We start from the raw sequence: 19,691 nt of genomic DNA on the forward strand, positions 1-19,691 counted from the left end.
TCTTCCCTTTGGTTTTATACCTCTTATGTTTTTCACATTTGTTTGATGAGCTGATACAGCAGTCTCACCCTGGAAATCCTGATTCTATTGACCTGGGGCAGCATGAAGTCCCCAGGTGACCCCGACGGAGGGCAAGGCTGCGGACCCCAGGCTGAGGCTCAAGGCTGTGCTCAGTGACAGGCTGTCAGTCATAAGAATACACGCCGGGAAGCTGGGCTTCGACACTCAGTCTATCCACCTATGTGTCTCATCATCTTAAGGAACAGAGTGTGAATTCCGTCTGTTTGGCGCTCTACAAATAAATGCGTGCACGTCCCGCTCTAACCGACCCCTGTGTGAGTCACATGACCGCCTCACGGTTGGGTCCCCCTCACTCTCCGGACAGGCTCCCTCAGCGTGCCACGGGAGTAAGCTGGTAATGCTGCACTTCAGGTTTGTCTCAGAATGTTGAGCGGCACAGTGCTACGACTCTGCTGACGGGGCGGCCTCCTTTTGGGCCACACGGGGTCTCCTCCCTGGTTGTGGAGGGGCTCCTCTCCAGACGCGGCGTGCAGGCTGCTCACGGCAGAGGCGTCTCTCCCCACGGAGCAGGGGCTCCAGAGCTTCCCGTCTCCACCGTGGCGGCGCCCGGGCTCAGCTGCCCGCCGCGCGTGGGCCCTTCCTGGAACAGGGCTGGCACCCGAGCCCCTGCCCTGGCTGCAGACCCTCAGCACTGGCCCCAGGGCCGTCCCGCAGGCCTCGCAGTTTCTGAATCAGCGCTGTGTCTGTGACAGAATCTGAAGGCTGTGTGTCGTGTCACCACTGGTTTACCAATTCTTTGGAAGCGGATAGAAAGACGGCATTTTAATGAACCCTGTCGCTGCAGCAACTTGCTCTCTGCAGTTCACTTCTTCTAAGACGGACTTAGGCACAGCACCCCCGCACACACACACAGGGCGGGTGGCCACAGCGCCCCACAGCCCTGCCGGCATTCAGGTCTACCCGGACAACAGCTGAGTCCGCTGAGAGCCGCCCGGCTCCCCTGCTGCGTCAGTGAGGGGGACCAGCGCAGTCCAAGGGGCCACACATGGACGCCCGCACAGGTCACCGGTCTCGGATGCCACAAAGCCTCCATCCCCCGGGGAGGAAAACGGATACAAGCAACCGTCACCAAAGGTCAGGGAGCATCCAGAGAAGCCTCGTGTAGACCAGCGGTGGACATTTAGTAACTCCTGCCCACAGCGCTTCTCTCTGTCCTCAAAGCTCCTCTTCCTTAAGCCCCTGGGCCTTGGCCACCCCCTCCCCACATGGGGTGGGGTTAGAGGCGCCACCCCTGGGTGGGGAGGGTTTCCCAATCATGGTTCAGCGCTCTGCCTCCCCACACGCCTATGCCTGGGTGGGGGTGCTAAACCCCAGCTCCAACCAGTGCCTGCCACTGACACTCAACCGGAAGTCTCCACAAAATGAGTGAATGAATGAAGAAAGGAACAAATGGATTTTCTAGGCAAGAAAGAGGGATCATGATTTTGACATTAATTTTATTATCTCAAACTATTACTCTTTTAAAGGTTATATTTAGGAAGAGAGTGAATTAGATGGGAAAATATGTATTTTATAAATTCAAAAGAAAATTATAATAATATCTGTTTATAGATGCATAAAACATGTCCAAATGCAAGAAGGACACAGAAAAAAAGAGATCGAAACAAAGTTGTCTCCGGTGACTGGACCATGGGCTAATCTTTTCCCTGCTCTCCTGCATGTCCTAACTTTTCTTTAATGATGAATACTGCTTTTAGAACGGAAAATAAATAAAGCCCCCATAAAACTCTGGGCTTTGGGCCACACCAGTCAGCACCTCTTGCTTAAAATAAGCACTGCCTATGGACCACTGGGGGCTTCCCGTGTGGCACTAGTGGTACCGCTTGCCAATACCGGAGACTCAGGGGACTCAGGGAGACCCCGGAGGAGGGCACGGCAGCCCACCCCAGGACTCCTGCCTGGAGGACCCCACGGACAGAGGAGCCTGGCAGGCCACTGGGACTCTGCACGCCTCCTGCCCAGCCTGCTCGGGCCCAGGGAGCAAGGCCGTTCACCCCACAGGACAGACTGACCACCTCTCCCCACGCCTGGAGAGGAGCCTGTCTCAGGAGAGAGGAAATAAGCAAGTAAACCAAAGTACACGTTTTAAAAACTTTGATCTTAAGGGAATCAGATAAAGTTGAGAACAGAATTGAATAGGAAAAAAGATCACTCTTGAATGACTTTTAATAACTATTAATCTGTGGTACGCATTTTTACCTACTTCTGCCCAAAGGAATATCTGTGGAGATTTTTAATAGTTTGATTGGATCTCATCTCCACTCAAGTACCCAGGCTTCTTCCAGGCTACCCTCTCTGTCGATGACAACGTTTGGGAGACAATGAGGAGCTATAAGGCGCTCAGACCTCGGATGACGCTGCACCCCCACTCAGGGTCCTCCGCGCCCAGATAAACCCGGAACTAGGTGCACTAGTGTGTGGGTGTCAGAGTGCTCAGCTGTATCTCCCCAGGACTCCTTGCAGTCTGGAGCAGGGACATCTCACGCCTGCTCAGCTCAGTGGGCAGGGAGGGTCACCCCGTCACTCTCGGGGCTCCCACAAGCGGTCCCCACAGCAGCTGGCCTTCTCCATGGGCTGCATGGAGGTTGGTGCTTGCCCCCTGCCCACCCCCGGAGGAGTCTCTGAGATCCAGCACTGGGGCAGGCCGAGGGTTTGGGGGACACTCTGCTGTCTGGAACTCGGGCAGCAGGCAAAGTGGGCGTGAGGCCCCTTGCCTGCCTCGGACCCTAAGAAACAGTTCGCAGACTGTCAGACCCCAAGCACTTCCCACCAGGGGCCGTGTACACACCAGGAGCAGAGCGAGGGGCCCACGTGTGTCCGGCCCGGCCTGGTGCTCTGGGCGCGGGAAGCCCCGAGGCAGGACTCTGCAGCGGGCACCGCACCACTGGAGACTCTCCCACACGGCCTGAGCTCCACAGAGCTGAGCCTAACATTGAGACGCCCCACCCACAGCCCCCTAGGAACCAGGAAGGAGTTAAAACAGGAGCCTCCCTCCTTCGAAGGGGGAGACACTTCTGCAGCTCACCCCCACCTAACCGGACCACCTGCAGCCGGTCTGCACCCCGCGCTCCCGAGAGCCCTCTCGCCACCCCAACCCCTCTGCTGGGAAACAGGCAGCTCTTGAAGGGCCCATGTCTTGAAATTGGTGGTGGTCTGACCAGCGTCATCTTGATTGTTTTAAGTACAGTCAGTCTCCAGTTGCAGGGCTGGTTTGTTCCTATTTCCTTGATGCCAGCTCTCCAAACTGTGCCAGCTTACGTCACGGCTGCAGTCTGCTCATCATGTAGCTAACTTCTGCCCTGTGGGGGTTTGGCATGTACAAATCAGCCCAAAGGACATGGCTCAGAATACTACCTACAGCCCTTGAGGAGGACTAAAGCTCCTTGACTCCTTAATGGCTAAACTATTACTATTTCAGCATTCAAAAAATTCAACATTCAAGAAACTAAGATCATGGTACCTGGTACCATCACTTCATGGCAAATAGATGGGGAAACAATGGAAACAGTGATAGACTTTATTTTCTTGGGCTCTAAAACCATCACAAACAGTGACTGCAACCAGGAAATTAAAAGACTCTTGCTCCTTGGAAGAAAAGCTATGACAAACCTAGACAACATATTAAAAACCAGACATCACTTTGCTGACAAAGGTCCATATAGTCAAAGGTATGGTTTTTCCAGTAGTCATGTATGGATGTGAGAGTTGGACCATAAAGAAGGTTGAGCATGGAAAAATGGATGCTTTCGAATTGTGGTGCTAGAAGAAACTCTTGAGAGTCTCTTGGACTGCAAGGAGATCAAATAGTCAATCCTAAAAGAAATCAGTCCTGAATATTCATTGGAAAAACTGATGCTGAAGCTGAAACTCCAATACTTTGGCCACCTGATGGAAAGAGCTGACTCATTGGAAAAGACCCTGATGCTGGGCAAGATTGAGGGCAGGAGGAGAAGGGGACGAGAGGATGAGATGGTTGGATGGCATCACCGACCCAATGGACATGAGTCTGAGCAAACTCCGGGAGACAGTGAAGGACAGGGAAGCCTGGCGTGCTACAGTCTATGGGGTTGCAAAAAGTCAGACATGACTGAGTGACTGAACAACATTATTATTTCATTTTCACTGTTTCCTTTTGTTTCTGCATTTTCTGACTTCTCTGAGTAAATTTATTCTTAAAAGTTTTTCTGCAGACAAAATGCAGAGGCCCGGGACAGGGGGTGCAGAGTCTGTTCTGGGAAGGCCCCACAGGGTCCTGCTCTGTTATATCAGGAGCAAGCAGAGGACCAGGGGACCCCGGCGGCCACGGGCGGAAGCGCACAACATGAATACACAGTGGTCACCAGGCCAACCGGACAGCCAGGTGGTGCTCGCGGGTGGGCGGCCTGGGCAGGCAGGCAGAGTGTTCTGATTTTATTCCAACCTCATGTCAACTGACTATTTAAAGCCACGCATATGCATCACTTTGATAAAGTTAACTGAGGAAAAGTTTAAAGCGCCACGTCCCATAAACAAGAAATAAACTGGCATCTGCTGTGAGCAGCTCTGCCACGGCACTGCTGTAGACGCCCAGAAAGATCAATTAGCCGGACAGTCAGGACCCTGCCCGTCGGCTCACACTCTAGGGGCAGACAGGCCGGGAGCCACACACACAGCGGGCCCAGACTGGTGACAGGCCCTGTGCAGACACCGCCCTGAGCCCCTGGTCTCCAGCGGGCGCCCGCTGAGGGCTGGCCCACGCGGCACCTGCCGCACGTGAGCACCGGGGGCTGGGCAGAGGGCCTCTGACCTCCTGAGGCTCCCGCACGGAGCTCCCAGCTCACACTGCAAGGCTGCCCGCTTGGGGACCTACTGTCAGACCCGGACGCGGGTCCCCTGCCCCCTCCCCAGGGGGCTCTCTGTTGGACGGGGCTTCAGACTTTGACCCAGGTCCCCTGCCCCCTCCCCAGGGGGCTCTCTGTTGGACGGGGCTTCAGACCTTGAACCCAGGTCCCCTGCCCCCTCCCCAGGGGGCTCTCTGTTGGACGGGGCTTCGTGCAGCGACAGGGAGGACGCACATACACTTAGCACGGCACTCCCTCCCTCCCTCACTTTCCACGGCACACGTTTAAGTCACGGGCCTCCAGAACTTAGGTAACTCTATTGCCAAAGACCCGCTAGCCCCGCACCAGGTCTGGCCTTGCCGGGGTGGGTCGGGTCATACTGAGCTGTGCCAACTGTTTACATCCCTGTTCTGCCAGGCACCCCAATCTGTCTCGACCTGCGCAAAGAGCCGGACCAGCAGCCAGTCTAGGGTGTGACTGGTATTGTGAGTCCCAAGTGAAATAAAGTGTATGAAATCTCCCATAAATTATAAAACACTGTGCAGGTATTAATAATATTTATAGCTATTTACAGTCTTCTGTGTTTTAGGCAAATATCCTAAATAACGACGTATAGAGTGCTGTCAACTACTTGGACTAGGGTTATTGACCTAAGATACTTTTGCGTTGAAATCTGCAGTTTCTTAAATCATCGTGTGCACTGATTTTCATGTCCACAGAGAACTATCTTCTATGCTAATGATGCTCTTGCTAACAAATCATATAAGTAATACTGAGGACACTGAACTCCCCCTCCATGCGTTTGGCTTTGTTGCTCAAAGCACAGCCGGCGTTTCAGTGTAGATGTCGAGGAATTTTCAGGGTTGGAAGGTTTTCTTAGGAATCATCTGGCCCAGTGGTTCTGAGTTATGGCTGTGCATTAGAACCACTTCAGGGAGCTTTAAAAGAGGAGAGGAAAGAGCTGATGCCAATCCCCTCTCCCTCACCCTGGCAATGCCTAGCCATCAGTTGTTTAAAAGCCTCAATGCACAGCCATGGTTGGCAACCCCTGATGGAGCTACACACTGTGACGTAGTCAAACACCTCATTTTACAGGTAAGAAAATGGGCCTCTTTTCAAGGAGGAGAAAGCTCCTTCCATGAAGAATTCACTTACATAGCAATGCAAGGAAAGGCTGGCGGCAGAGCTTAGATTGGCCCTAAGTGTGGACTTTCAGTCCATTCTGTCTCTGCCTCAGAAATCAGGACAGTGGTGTGTGCATGAAGGTGCATATGCACACACAGACCAGATGAATTAACTGCATTGGGCCTTCAGAGTGAGAAGACAAAAACATTAATCCACAGCGACCAGACCCAACACAGGCAGATCGGGGTCCAGAAGGATGTGTGCATGTCTGCGTATGGCTGAGTCCCTCCGCTGTTCAGCTGAATCGACAACCACGATGTTAATCGGGTTGCTAATCGGCGTGCGAGCTGCACGTGTGCGTGCTCAGTCGCTACACCCCAGCACAGTGTAAAAAGTGCTTTTAAAGTTTGGGTCTAGTTGCTTTGGTTGTGATTCCGTTCATAGAGCAGAGAAACCAAACGCAAGGTGCTGACGCATCTATGTCTGTGACAGGGAAGAGCCGGCCAGCCTGCGGACACGGGCCGTCGGCAGCCTGGGCCCCTGACCACAGCCACTGGGCAGACGGAGACACGTGATGTGGAGGCCGGTGGCCCGTCGGTCAGACCAGAGGTGCGGCTGACGCCCTGGGCTCGGGCGTGTGAACTGACACCTGCTGCCCTGTCCCCAGGACCCTCAGAGGTCTGGGTAACGCTTGAGCACATTTCTCTTCCCTGAAACAGATGAGAACAACTAAGTCCTGCGAGTCATCAGAGCTGCCTTCAGAGCATTTGTTCAGTGCACTAGGTAAGTGAGGGAGAGACCCTGGCTGGTGCAGAGCAAAAGGCATGGGGGTTTTCCTCCCACCCGAACAAGGTCTGACACTGGAAAATGGTAAAGTAGACGTGGAAGAATTCCATCTGGACACAGGTTATAATCAAGCAAGGTCACAGTGTTCTGTTCCAACAGCTGGGAACATAAAGTGCATTCTGCTTTGCTGAAGAGCTAAGACTGCCCAATATGCAAACCTGTGGCGGGTTTCCCAGCTGGGTGTTTCCCCAGCGGCCTGTGGGATAATCTGCCCTTTCTTTCCGACATTTCTGTGTCTTAGCAGAATCTCCAGTAACTTGACTCAAGGGACCTTCCCAGGTAGGCAGCCCCAGAGAAGCCCCGCCTTCTCCTCTAGGAGGTCAGCAAGCCCCCAAAGGCCCATGCGGGGTATCCGCAGGGGCCCTCCTACCACAGACAAACACTGAAAACCACCCAGAAACGGCCCACGCACCCACAGAACAGGGCTCAGCAAGACAGCAGGAGGCGCGGGCCGGGGACGGCCAGGGGACGGCCGGTGCCGATGACCAGGTGGGCAGGAAGCTCAGGACCACAGTCACCGCAGGAGGAAGCTCACGCAGTCACTGCAGGAGGAAGCCCGAGACCCCCGTCAGAACAGGGCTCAGCAACAGAGCAGGAGGCGCGGGCCGGGGACGGCCAGGGGACGGCCGGTGCCGATGACCAGGCGGGCAGGAAGCTCAGGACCTGGGGAGGGTCACATACAGACAGAACCCTGAGCGTGAGGCTCTGTGGATTTTTACCTCCGGTAGAATTGGGTGCCTGCTGCTGGGTGAGCAGAGAAGGTGTGGGGGTGGGAAGGGTTTGCTCCGTCCCAGGTGAGCCCACCCAGGCAGCCAGAGGCTCCCTGAAGACCGGGCAATACTGTGGGAAGGGGCCGGGACCCCCCAGGTGTCCAGACTGCCCTCATTCTGTTGGACTGGCTGCTCGAGGACATAAAACCCCGGTCATCAGTCTTGATAAAGCCAGTCCGTGTCTGGACCACAGCCTGGGTAATCGCTATTTTAATGCATCCATTAATCTTGTACTACTTCCACTCTCTTCACCGCGTCACAATGTTTAAAAGTCTGGACACTTGACCTTGGGCTGGCCTAACTTCCACGGACCCAGAGCAGGGTGGGGGGGCGGGGTCAGGGGAGCCTGGGGTCTGTGCAGACCGGCCCCAGCACCGAGAGGCCTTCAGGTCATCATGCTTTCCCCCTCTTTCTCTCCAAGTATTCTCAGGGGATCAGTTCTATTCTAAGCAAAATTCAGAGCTGTTATTTTTTTTTTCCAAAAATGAGGAAACAACAGGAAAGTAAACTGTCCCCTGTCAGACCTCACAGCGGGCAGCTGAGGAAGAGCCTCCTCCCTGGAAGATGACGGAGCCGGTGAGCCCTGTCGAGGAGGCCTGCACGGGGCCGGCCCTCCTGCCAAAGCCCCAGGCTGGCCGCAGGCTGTGTCCACAGGGCCTCCCCCACCCACAGGATCACCTGGCTTCCAGTCTCTGGGATTTCTTCCAATTCTGAAAACAAGTTTAAAACCCATTAACAAAACCGATTTCAAGCCAAATGAATAAAGGGGAGGCCCTTCCACAGGCGGCTTCCTCTGATTAATATTTATGAGGGCAAAAGCAGCCGAGACCCCGGGCAATGCGTGCCCCAGCCCAGGATCTCTCCGGGATTTGGGTGGGCATGAGGCTCTCGGCTCATTCCATCACCGGAATCTGCCTTCAGGGAGAAAGATGCCACCGGCTGGCAGCTCGCCCAGCTGGTGCTTCCAGCCAGGCCCTGAACCCTTGAGAAGCTGCTTGTAGCACGGTCATTCCTGCCTCACATCCACCTCCCACAGACGGCCATGTCCTCGCCGCAGCAGCATCTGCAGATTCACAAGTGGCAAACCCACAACACTGACCCCAACACCCCCCGCGCCGCCATGAGAAGCAAGCACAGCTCAGTTGGAGGGACGGTGGGTCGGCCCTGGTTCTAGATCCGATTCTGACCCGTTCACCCAAACTCAACATCAAAGAGATCAGGTCTGCCATCCTCAAAAAGATGACAAAATTATCTGAGGAGGAAAGAATCTCTCCGGGATGTTGCAATAATCCAAGGGGCTCTGTGTGTAAAACACTCAGGAAAGCACAGAGCCTCCTGCCAGCTCACCATTACCAGGTAAGGCTGTTTCAGTTGCAGAAACGATGTGAGGGGCGCAAATCCCCTCGGACTCCCTCACAGGCTCTGAGCCAGGGAGCCGACCAGCGCACATTCCAAAACAGCCCCACCGAGCTCGGCTGGGGGGGGTCACTCCTGAGTCGGGGGTGGCAGAGCCCCCTGCCATTACCCAGCTGCCAGCTGACCCTCTGCAGACGCGCCCTGTGACAGCCGTGCATCCCGTGTCCCAGGCGGGCGAGGCCCTGAGGGGGCGGCCCCGGCTCCTGCCGGTGTCTCCCCAGCTACCCCAGGGTGGAGCCGCGCTGACTGGAAATCAGCCCAGTGGCCAAGTTTAGGCCACAGAAAGTGACTGCAAATCAACACAGCTCGCCCAGAGCTAGCTGCTGACCACTGACCAACATAGCACTGGCCAAACCACTGAAGCCAGGCCCCACGCGGTTACCCACAGGCCAAAAAAAAAGCATTTTAAAAATACCAATATATAATCTCTAGGACTCCAGTTTAGTATAAACTTTTGCGTTAGCCATACAGACTTCTGTGCTTTTCACAGTGGCATGACTGTGGGCACATTCCAGCCTCTGGTCATGGCTAAAAACATCGATAGCTCATGACCCCCGTGCCAGTCCCGGTCTCCTCCAACTCCTCCGGCAAAACAAACCAAAACTGAACGAGGACTTAGCACATTTCTCTCAAGATCGCAGCAATTCTAGACTCAAAGTCCTACGGGCGGAGAAGGAGCAGCCATGAAAATATGTTAAAACTTTAACACCCTCCCTGCTGCAAACCCACAGCCCTCCTCAAGAGCGACAAGCAACTGTCTCCATGAGGAACTGCTTCAGGGTGTGAGTGTGGGCAGGGTGGGTAAGCAGCAGCCCACGCCTGGGACAGCTCCAAGGAGGCAGGCTGATGTCACACAGAGCTGGGAGGGCGCACGAGCCCATGTCCTCTGCGCTCGGCAGGGGAGAAGACACACCTGCAGCCTGGACCACGCCACAGTCCTGCACCCAACGTGACGTCTTATAATCACTGTGGCAACTGGGTGGGGCAGGGGCTGGGGTGAGGAAAGGATTCCCAACTCTGAGCAGTGGATGCTTCCTAAGGTGCAGAAACGCAGACACGGGGCTCCTGAGACAGACATGGCCGCAGCCTCAGAAAACCTAGATTCATTTGAAAAGAGCTAATTAAAACTCCAATCTTGGCTTTGAGAGACAGCTCAGATTATCCAACCATCTAACAGTTGACAATAACAAACTGAAGAAAAAAATGTCGTTTTAAATATTAATGCAGGAGAAAAAAAAAACAGGTTGCCATAAGTATCTTAAAAACCAAATTTTTAAGCATTTGAAAGGAAAAGAAAAAAACTGCAAAGCAGGTACCACTTCAATAAACAGCTCAAACAGGGCAGCGTCTTGGCCCTGACAAAGTCTGCTGGGCTTAACTTGCTCCACCCAGGCCCCCGACACACCTGCCCAGCATAACAGCTCTCTTCTGTACATCGGTGACGTTCTTATGCAGACACCAAGACCTAGTACTTATACGACCAAAAGCAAAACCAGACAGTCGGTGAGCAGAGACGCACCAGAAAGGAAGCCCTGGCGGGCGTGGGGGTGGGCCTCACGCCCTCACCCGGCTACACGGAGCTCCGCACCGTGGCCCACTGGACTGATCATCACCACAGCAAACCCTGACCCAAGGGAAAGAGCCACAGTGCCTCGGAACTCCACAGCCTGCATCCACCAAGAAGCAGCACACGCTGAGATCCCGGGCGGACCATGGACCCTGGGCCTTGTAGGAGACGCTTTCCGTAACTGGCACTTCAAGTTAACTTTCCCCACAGAACGCTGTAAACAGCCCTGGTTTGGACACAGTGGAAAACATGCAAGTAGGTTTCACCTACTAGACAATTCATTATCGTCTCCTATCTTTATAATTAAAGACTTTGAACAGTTAATTGGACTACCTGGTAAGTCAATCTAGAAACTGGTACAGAAGGAAGAAATAATATTTCAAGAGCATTTTAAGACACACACACACCCCAAGCAGGGTGCTCCCCTCAAAGTTGGCATCCAGCTGGGAAACAGCAACGCCGCCTCCCATCTTCGCATCTTGATCCTCCATGGGGAGGACCCCTGGGTGGGGGACATCCCCAGCAGGCGACAGCTGAGGATGGGTAGGCAGGCGGGCAGTGGGCGCTGGGAAAGGGTGGGCTGCTGGGCTGGGGAGTGTGTCCAGCCGGGGGCGTGTCCCGTGGAGGGCATGTCCCGACAAGAGAGTGTGCCTGCTGGAGGGCATGTACCTGGAGAGGCCTGGGCAGGGGAAGGCCCCAGAGGGACCATCTAACTGCCCCCTGCGACGAGCACTGATGGACAGCCAGGAGCGGCAGCAGCTGCCTGTGTGCCCTGGGAGCAGGGGACGCCGCAGGGACCTCGGACAGCACCCCAAATCACCAAGCACACAGATGCACTCAGCGGGGCCGACGGAGTCCAGCAGTGGCGGCGGCACAGGCTAGGCAAGGCTGATCGGCAGTTTGCCGGGGAGTCTGGGATCAGGGCACTCACAACCGCCCTATGCAGCGTGGACCCTCAGGGGCTTGCCTCCTTAGACCCCCGACCACACTTTTACGCACGGTATGTGCGTCCTCTCGCTGTTTCCTCAGGACAGTAAAACACCCCCGTCCCCTCCGGGACTGGTTACTGTGGTGACAAAAACACACCCGATCCGACACGAGGGTCACCCCGGACGCGCTGTGAACCGCCCCGTGAGACGCAGAGAAGCGAGTCCTCAACCTCGGACACAGGGACATCTCTAGTCCCCAGAAACGCCCGCCAGGAGCAGTAAGAGGCGGCCCAGTGGCTCCCTGGGAATTCAGGGCCCAGGCCGCTAAGGGGAGGGGAACGCAAGCCTGCCTCCTGCAAGGTGGCCCGGCAGCCACCCCAGAGGAGGAGACGGAGGACAGCAGGGCACTCCCAGGGGCAGCTTCCTGGCTCCTGAGCTGAGATGCCAGGGTAGCCAGGGAAGCAGGAGTGAGAAGCCGGTCTGCCCCGCCTGGCTCCCCTGCAGGAGCCGAGCCCGAGGGACAGCCGCAAAGGGCCCCTCAGAGCCCAGGGCGCCTGCGGGCACGCCTGCCGCGTGCGCGAGTGCGTGCGCGTGGCAACCGCTCAAATGGAGCTGCATCGATTGTAACTCATCTCCAGTCATTCATGTGAGGTTCAAAATTGCATTTTTTTTCCTGTTAACATGCCAAATTAAACTCTGTTTCACACCGTTTAACTCAGTAATTAATCCCCATTCATTTCCCCTGAGTTGTAATTAACTGGGATCTGGAAGGTGAAGGAGCCTCCCAGCCACACACCTCTGGGCAGCTGTAGCTGGAGCCAGGTCCTGCCCGCAGAGCCTCGGACCCACACCATCCCCGCAGGAGACAGGTGAGGCCATTCCGTGTGCTCCGTGCTAGATCTTCCTCATGGGGAAACGCCTGGCTGCGGTGACAACATTCCCACAGTGTGCCCCGAGCCAGCTCAGGCTCTCTGCAAACCTGCGGTGGGGGCCGCGCTCTCCCTCTGGGCCCGGGCGGCTGAGGCAAAAGCAGTCACATCCCTACTCAGGGCTCATATCCCCACGCCGCCAAGGAGGGGCGCTTGTCCACCTGACGCTCTCCTTGGCCAGGGCACAGCCTCTTCCCGGAGCCCCTCCTCTGCAGAAAGAGCAGGACACCATCGAGGACCCAGGACACAGCGAAGTGAGGAGATGAGACTGAAAGGCCGAGGACACGGCAGGAGAACGTGCTTCCTTAGAGGAATCGCTTCTCTGACGCAGGCAGATGGACTGGTGGAAACTCCCCCAGGTTACAAATGCCACCCCTCCATCTGGGCAAACTGCAGACAGAGGCACACAACTTCTCTCCCGTGATTCAGGAACTTCTCAAGGAAAACCCCTCTCAGAGGATGAGAGCAGCATGGATCAGAGACAGCAGCCGGGCTGCCCCAAACTGACAGACTTCCGAATATTCAGACCCTGCACTTCCTCCTGGTCCCTGGGGGCACGTGACTGGTCTCATCTGCCGCCTCCACCACAGTAAGCTCAGTCAGTGCTTCGTGGGGAGGTGGGCGGAGGAGGGGGCTGGCCTCCAGTCATCGTCTCCCAGCACAGGGGTCTCCTCAGATGCACCCTAGCATCTCACAAAGGCTGCTGCAGGAGCTGGACTCGCCTGAGCCGAGCGTGAGGATGGCCCACTGGTGAGGGTCAGACCCACAGGTTGGCCCCTACATCCTGCTGACAGAACAGTCCTTGAAAGGCCACATCCTCAACATCCCTAACCAAGCCTTGCAGCGCCATGAACTTGAGATGCATCCAGGCAAGTTATCATCAAACTCTACCTCCTTGGAGTCTAGAAGCCCAGTCAGGGTATTATCACCAAGTGAAAAACCTGTAAGCCAACCGTTTCTCAGCACTGCATTTATTACCTCAACAGCAAAAGCCAAAACGGGAGCGTGACCTTCCTGAAAGAAGGTGGGAATGGTTCTCACAAAGCAGATTTTGTGAACCCATTCCATGGGAATCCCATCAAGCTTCAAAGTCAGCCTTCAGAGCTGGTGGCTGGGGAACACCAGGCAACCCCTCCGCACGCTGCTCTGCCCAGAGCCGGCAGCCACCAGGGCCGAGTCCCGAGCCTCCGCCCGCAGCCTGGGGTGTCTGGACCACACGGCCTTGCCAGGCTCCTGGGTGGCCCATGATTCAGACCACATCGATTTTGTTGTTCCAACTTGATCTGTTTTTCAGACTGTCTGTACTTTTTCATAGTCTCCAAGTTGTCAAATTAAAGCTCCTTACTATTCTGGTTTTCTAGTGCAATAGAACAGAATAGCCCCGTTCATCACACTTGCTGAGACATGCTGGGTGCACAGCAGGTCACAGCAGCAGCTGACAAACTGCACCTGTAGTCACCAAACATTAACATGGAAAAAAGTGTTCTGAGAGCTTCCAACAAAGTTACTGATTTAGTCTGCTTCCTTTGAGAAAGCTTCAGCAGGAAACGAAGAAAGTGGGGATAGAGGGAGGAAGAATGATCCTTCACAGACCTGGGGGTCTGTGCCCTGAGGACCGGAGGCCGCATATCCAAGACCCTGGAAAGGCCGACTCGAGAAGAAGGCAGGTGGCCTGAGAGCTGCCCCAGGCTCCTCCCGGCTTGGAGGCCCTGCCAGCCGGGCCCATGAACAGCTGCCATGGGATGGACGCTGTTCCGTGAGCCGGGCGGCTGTCCCGGAGGCGCCTCCCAGTCCCGGCCTCTGCTGCTCCTCTCCTGGGCCCTGCAGCTCATAACCAGAGTTGGGGAGCTGTTCCCTGCCCAGGTTCTTGTCCCGTTACCACCCCAGTGCCAGCCCCAACTGAAGACAGTCTGTCCTCCTGCCCACCCACCTCACACACCCCGCACACTTCTGCCGAGAAGATCCTCCCTGCGGCCAGAACAGGATCTGTGGCTCCCTGAGGCCTGCCCTGACTGGGAGCTGGGGACTGGGCCTCTCAGAATCAGCTCAGCAGATGCTGCAACGTCTTTATTAGACGAGTCTTATTATAAAAGTAACACAGGACTGCTTTAATAAATGAAGGGATGCCAAGGGACTTCAATGTCCGTTGATGCCCCCCCACACACACCCCTGACCAGGCTGAGCCCCGCAGCCCCCGCCCCGGGGCCAGAGAGCCAGGCCAGCACCTTCCATCCTTGCTCGCTGCTGTCCCCTCGCTCGGCCAGGCCTCAGCGGGCCCTCAGCTGGACCAGAGGGATATCAAACACCGGCTGTCTCCACAAGTCAAGGCCTGCGTTTACACTTGAATTGCGTTCCGTTTCCACATAACTCAGCTATTCCGTTACATAACGTTAGTGTCCTTCACGCCAGGGAGGTGAGCGGAGGTTAGGGGGAAGGAAGGTGACAGCTGCAGGCCTGCTCCCCGCTGGGGACAGGGGGGAGCCACAGAGCTGCAGCTTTCATGCTGCCGGTCCACCCAAGCCTCCAATCAATCTAACACACACACCTGTTTCTTTTAGAATCCAACTTCACCAAGTCAGGGCAGATGACATGTTTTTTTAAAGAAATTATTTTTTGAAAAGCTGCCTCCAGATAAAAACTTCACGAGGTATAAGCACGAGGAGCCGCGCTGGGGCCCAGCGACAGGCCCGCCCGTGTGGCTGTGGTGAGGAGGCGCTCAGGTCGGCAAACGCGCGATGGCCCGACCCGGGAGACCTCCCATCACACAGCTGCCGCAGCACTTCCTCCAACGCAGGTCACCTCTCGCCACAGTCTGCACAGTTCAGTTCAGTCCCTCAGTCGTGTCTGACTCTCTGCGACCCCATGAATCTCAGCACACCAGGCCTCCCTGTCCACCACCAATGCCCAGAGTTTACTCAAACTCATGTCCACAGATTCGGTGATGTCATCCAGCCATCTCATCCTCTGTCATCCCCTTCTCCTCCTGCCTTCAATCTTTCCCAGCCTCAGGGTATTTTCAAATGAGTCAGCTCTTCGCATCAGGTGCCCAAAGTACTGGAGTTTCAACTTCAGCGTCAGTCCCTCCAATGAACATCCAGGACTTATCTCCTTCAGGATGGACTGGTTGGATCTCCTTGCAGTCCAAGGGACTCTCAAGAGTCTTCTCCAACACCACAGTTCAAAAGCATCAATTCTTTGGCACTCAGCTTTCTTTCTAGTCCAGCTCTCACATCCATACATGACCACTGGAAAAACTATAGCCTTGACTAGACAGACCTTTGTTGGCAAAGTAATGTCTCTGCTTTTTAATATGCTATCTAGGTTGGTCATAACTTTCCTTCCAAGGAGTAAGCATCTTTTAATTTCATGGCTGCAGTCACCATCTGCAGTGATTTTGGAGCCCAAAAAAATAAAGTCTGCCACTGTTTCCACTGTTTCCCCATCTGTTTGCCATGAAGTGATGGGACCGGATGCCATGATCTTAGTTTTCTGAATGCTGAGCTTTAAACCAACTTGTTCACTCTCCTCTTTCACTTTCACCAAGAGGCTCTTCAGTTCCTCTTCACTTTCTGCCATAAGGGTGGTGTCATCTGCATATCTGAGATTATTGATATTTCTGCTGGCAATCTTGATTCCAGCTTGTGCTTCCTCCAGCCCAGCATTTCTCATGACGTACTCTGCATATAAATTAAATAAGCAGGGTGACAATATACAGCCTTGACATACTCCTTTTCCTATTTGGAACCAGTCTGTTGCTCCATGTCCAGTTCTAACTGTTGCTTCCTGACCTGTATATGGGTTTCTCAAGAGGCAGGTCAGGTGGTCTGGTATTCCCATCTCTTTCAGAATTTTCCACAGTTTATTGTGATCCACACAGTCAAAGGCTTTGGCATAGTCAATCAAGCAGAAGTAGCTGTTTTTCTGGAACTCTCTTGCTTTCTTGATGATGACTGGTGATAGAAGCAAGGTCCGATGTTGTAAAGATTGCATAGGAACCTGGAGTGTTAGGTCCATGAATCAAGGCAAATTAGAAGTGGTCAAACAGGAGATGGCAAGAGTGAACATCGACATTCTAGGAATCAGCAAACTAAAATGGACTGGAATGGGTGAATTTAATTCAGATGACCATTATATCTACTACTGTGGGCAGGAATCCCTTAGAAGAAATGGAGTAGCCATCATGGTCAACAGAAGAGTCTGAAATGCAGTACTTGGATGCAATCTCAAAAATGACAGAATGATCTCTGTTCGTTTCCAAGGCAAACCATTCAAAATTACAGTAATCTAAGCCTATGCCCCAACCAGTAACGCTTAAGAAGCTGAAGTCGAATGGTTCTATGAAGACCTACAAGACCTTTTAGAACTAACACCCAAAAAAGATGTCCTTTTCATTACAGGGGACTGGAAGGCAAAAGTAGGAAGTCAAGAAACACCTGGTGTAACAGGCAAATTTGGCCTTGGAGTATGGAATGAAGCAGGGCAGAGGCTAATAGAGTTTTGCCAAGAGAACGCACTGGTCATAGCAAACACCCTCTTCCAACAACACAAGAGAAGACTCTACGCATGGACGTCACCAGATGGTCAACACCGAAATCAGACTGATTATACTGTTTGCAGCCAAAGATGGAGAAGCTCTATACAGTCAGCAAAAACAAGACCAGGAGTTGACTGTGGCTCACATCATGAACTCCTTATTGCCAAATTCAGACTTAAATTGAAGAAATTAGGGAAAACCACTAGACCATTCAGGTATGACCTAAATCTGCACAGAGTCCCCCCAAAAAAGAACGAACATAAAACAGAGCCATCCAGCACGTCGGCGTGGTCCCCAGGACACGTTCGCTGCGGGGACGCACACATAGCTGTCCCAGACCTGCATCCACAGGCTCCGAGCAGGACTTTCTCGCCAGGACGCTGGCCTAGCCGCCCCTGGACCTAGGCCTGCAGGCCCTCGACAGCGCGCTGGGGTGCCCAGGAGACACAAGCCAGCTCGGAGGCGGCAGGGCAGAGGCTGGACTGGACCAAAGGGTCCCGGGGGCACGTCCCACTCGTGGGCTCCGCCTGCAGGCCCCTGGTGGCACAGAGAGCTGGGTGGGGCCAGGACGCCCGCGCCAGATGGGGAGGACACGGCGGGAGGCAGGCAGGGACAGAGCCCACCCTGCAAACACTCACGGTGGGGGAGAGGCGACCCCCCTCACACCAGGTCTGGGGCCCCGCGTGCAGAGGGCTGGGCGGGTGCTCTGGCCTAAGCCCCGTCAGTGCCTGAGGTGCCGAGGCCAATGCACGCGCTCAGAAGAGTCAAACATGAGCCCACCCGGGACCCCGCTCCACATATAAAGCCAGCCTTGGGGTCACCGTGGGCTGGCACTTACCGTTCACACAGGTTTCAGCGGGTCTGCAGAGGCCATCCTCAAACAAGCAGCCTGGGAGGAAAAACAGAGGAGAAAGAGTCAGAGCCTCAGTGCGCCATGGGCCGCGCCCCTGCTGGCCCCGGAGTCCATGGGCCGCATGACGCTGGGGGCCTGCTTCAGTGAGAGGACGCTGGGCATTTGGAAGCCAGGCCACTCGCCCCTGGCTCGAGTCGGGGGGAGGGAATGAAGCAGGGCTGGCTCTCCCCGGGAGGACGACCAGTCATCCTGTCCCCCCCCCCCTGCTGGGAGGCAGCGGTGAGCCCGTCGGGGGCACCTCCACGGCAAGCTCCTCACGGGGCCAGGCCCACGGTGCTCTGCACGCAACATCACCCACGTAGCACCTCTGGGTCCTCTGTCAAACCCCCGTGCCTAACGCCCACGGCGTCACCGAGGCATCACCAGGGCAGACGGACCCCAGAGGTGGACAGAGGTAGGCCCGCGTGCTCCGTAAAGAGACGAGACGGGAGGCGAGGAAAGCGCTTACCCACAAGCGGGGCAGGGGAAGGGCACGGAGGGTGATGCCCTGCATCCAGGGACACCTGAAATGCACCCTCGGTGCCTGCTGTGGCCAGTCAGGAGGATGTGAACAATGGGAACAGCACTCAGAGCGGTCCCTAGGGTGCCCCAGGCATAGTCACACCTGCTCCAGCAGGAGACAACTGAAGCCAGATGGTTCCTGGGTGTACACATCCCTTCAGAAGCATAAGGCCTGTGCTCCCGTGTCTCCAGCTGACAAATCCTACTCAGCCACAAGACCCAAGTCCACAGTCGCCCAGGGAGACCCCCTTGACTAGGCCGGTCAGTTGTTCAGTCCAGGCGTCCACTGCAGGACCCTCCACATTGTGCTGTAATGTCAACCCAAGGGCAAAACGTCTCTGAACATGAGACTCAAGGTGAGGAACCGCAGAGATGTATCTTCTCATCCTCACCGTTGCCGGAGCAGCCAGCAAACAGCAGATGCTCGAGAGCTAACGGAAGGGTGACCGAGGAGGACGAGGAGAAGGCAGCTACTAGTTACAGGGAGACCCACGCCGGGGGCCTGTAAAGTCTGCGGGCATTATTTCCTCACAAGGGAATCGCTCTGAAATCCCACAGCTGGAGCACTCATTCCCCTGACAGATGTGGTCTGAGGAAGGCCCAGATCTGCAGAGGAGGCAAAGCGTGGTCCCAGGACCAAGGGCGCGAGCCTCACAGAGGGCGGAACTACCCACACTCACAAGAATAAAGGAGCCCCACCTCCCTGTGACAACTTTACACGCCCGCTCTTACAGGCCCTCTGCCGCAGAGGAGAAGCTTTCGGAGGGAGACCCTGGGCACAGACGCGCAGTGAGCCGGATGCTGCCCGGGGCCCCAGCTCCAAGCAGAGCTCCACCCTCCTGAAATACCAAACCTCATTAGAAACAGCATTTCCTTCTCAGTCCAGTCTCAGCACATGCCTTCACCGCCTCCCTCATCCATGCACAGACCCCCGCGCCCAGTCCCCTCTTCTCAGAGCTCCTCTCTCCCTGCAGAGCCCAGCCAAGCAGAGGAGAGGATACCCTGTGAGGAAGCCAGTGAACGCCTCCACCTGCCCAGAGGCAGCGGGCACGGGGAAGCGTAGGAGACTGACTCTGCTCTGCTTTCCCCCAAAGTAGTGACCCTGAGGAGGTCCCTCGGCTCCTCTGGTCTTGGCACTGTGAGCAGTGAAATCAGGCCAGGGTAGCTGACCTCCACCCCATGGCCAAGGACACCGGAGGAGCCACAAAGAGACCGCAGGAGGGGCACAATCACATTAAAAGTCAAATCCCACACCCGCCA

The 19,691-nt window shown here is 55.3% G+C and overlaps 1 protein-coding gene across 2 annotated transcripts in view; it reads right to left on the bottom strand.

The window, feature by feature from the left end:
• Positions 1-19,691, bottom strand: part of PTPRN2 (protein tyrosine phosphatase receptor type N2) — a 601,207-nt gene that overhangs the window by 522,226 nt on the left and 59,290 nt on the right. For both annotated transcript variants that reach the window (XM_065938706.1, XM_065938705.1), the window contains exon 2: positions 17,856-17,906. In XM_065938706.1, the coding sequence (XP_065794778.1) occupies positions 17,856-17,906 (51 nt within the window). The remainder of the gene's footprint in view (positions 1-17,855; positions 17,907-19,691) is intronic.

This window comes from Muntiacus reevesi, chromosome 6 (genome assembly GCF_963930625.1).
Source record: "Muntiacus reevesi chromosome 6, mMunRee1.1, whole genome shotgun sequence".
NCBI classification, from domain to species: Eukaryota; Metazoa; Chordata; class Mammalia; order Artiodactyla; family Cervidae; genus Muntiacus; species Muntiacus reevesi.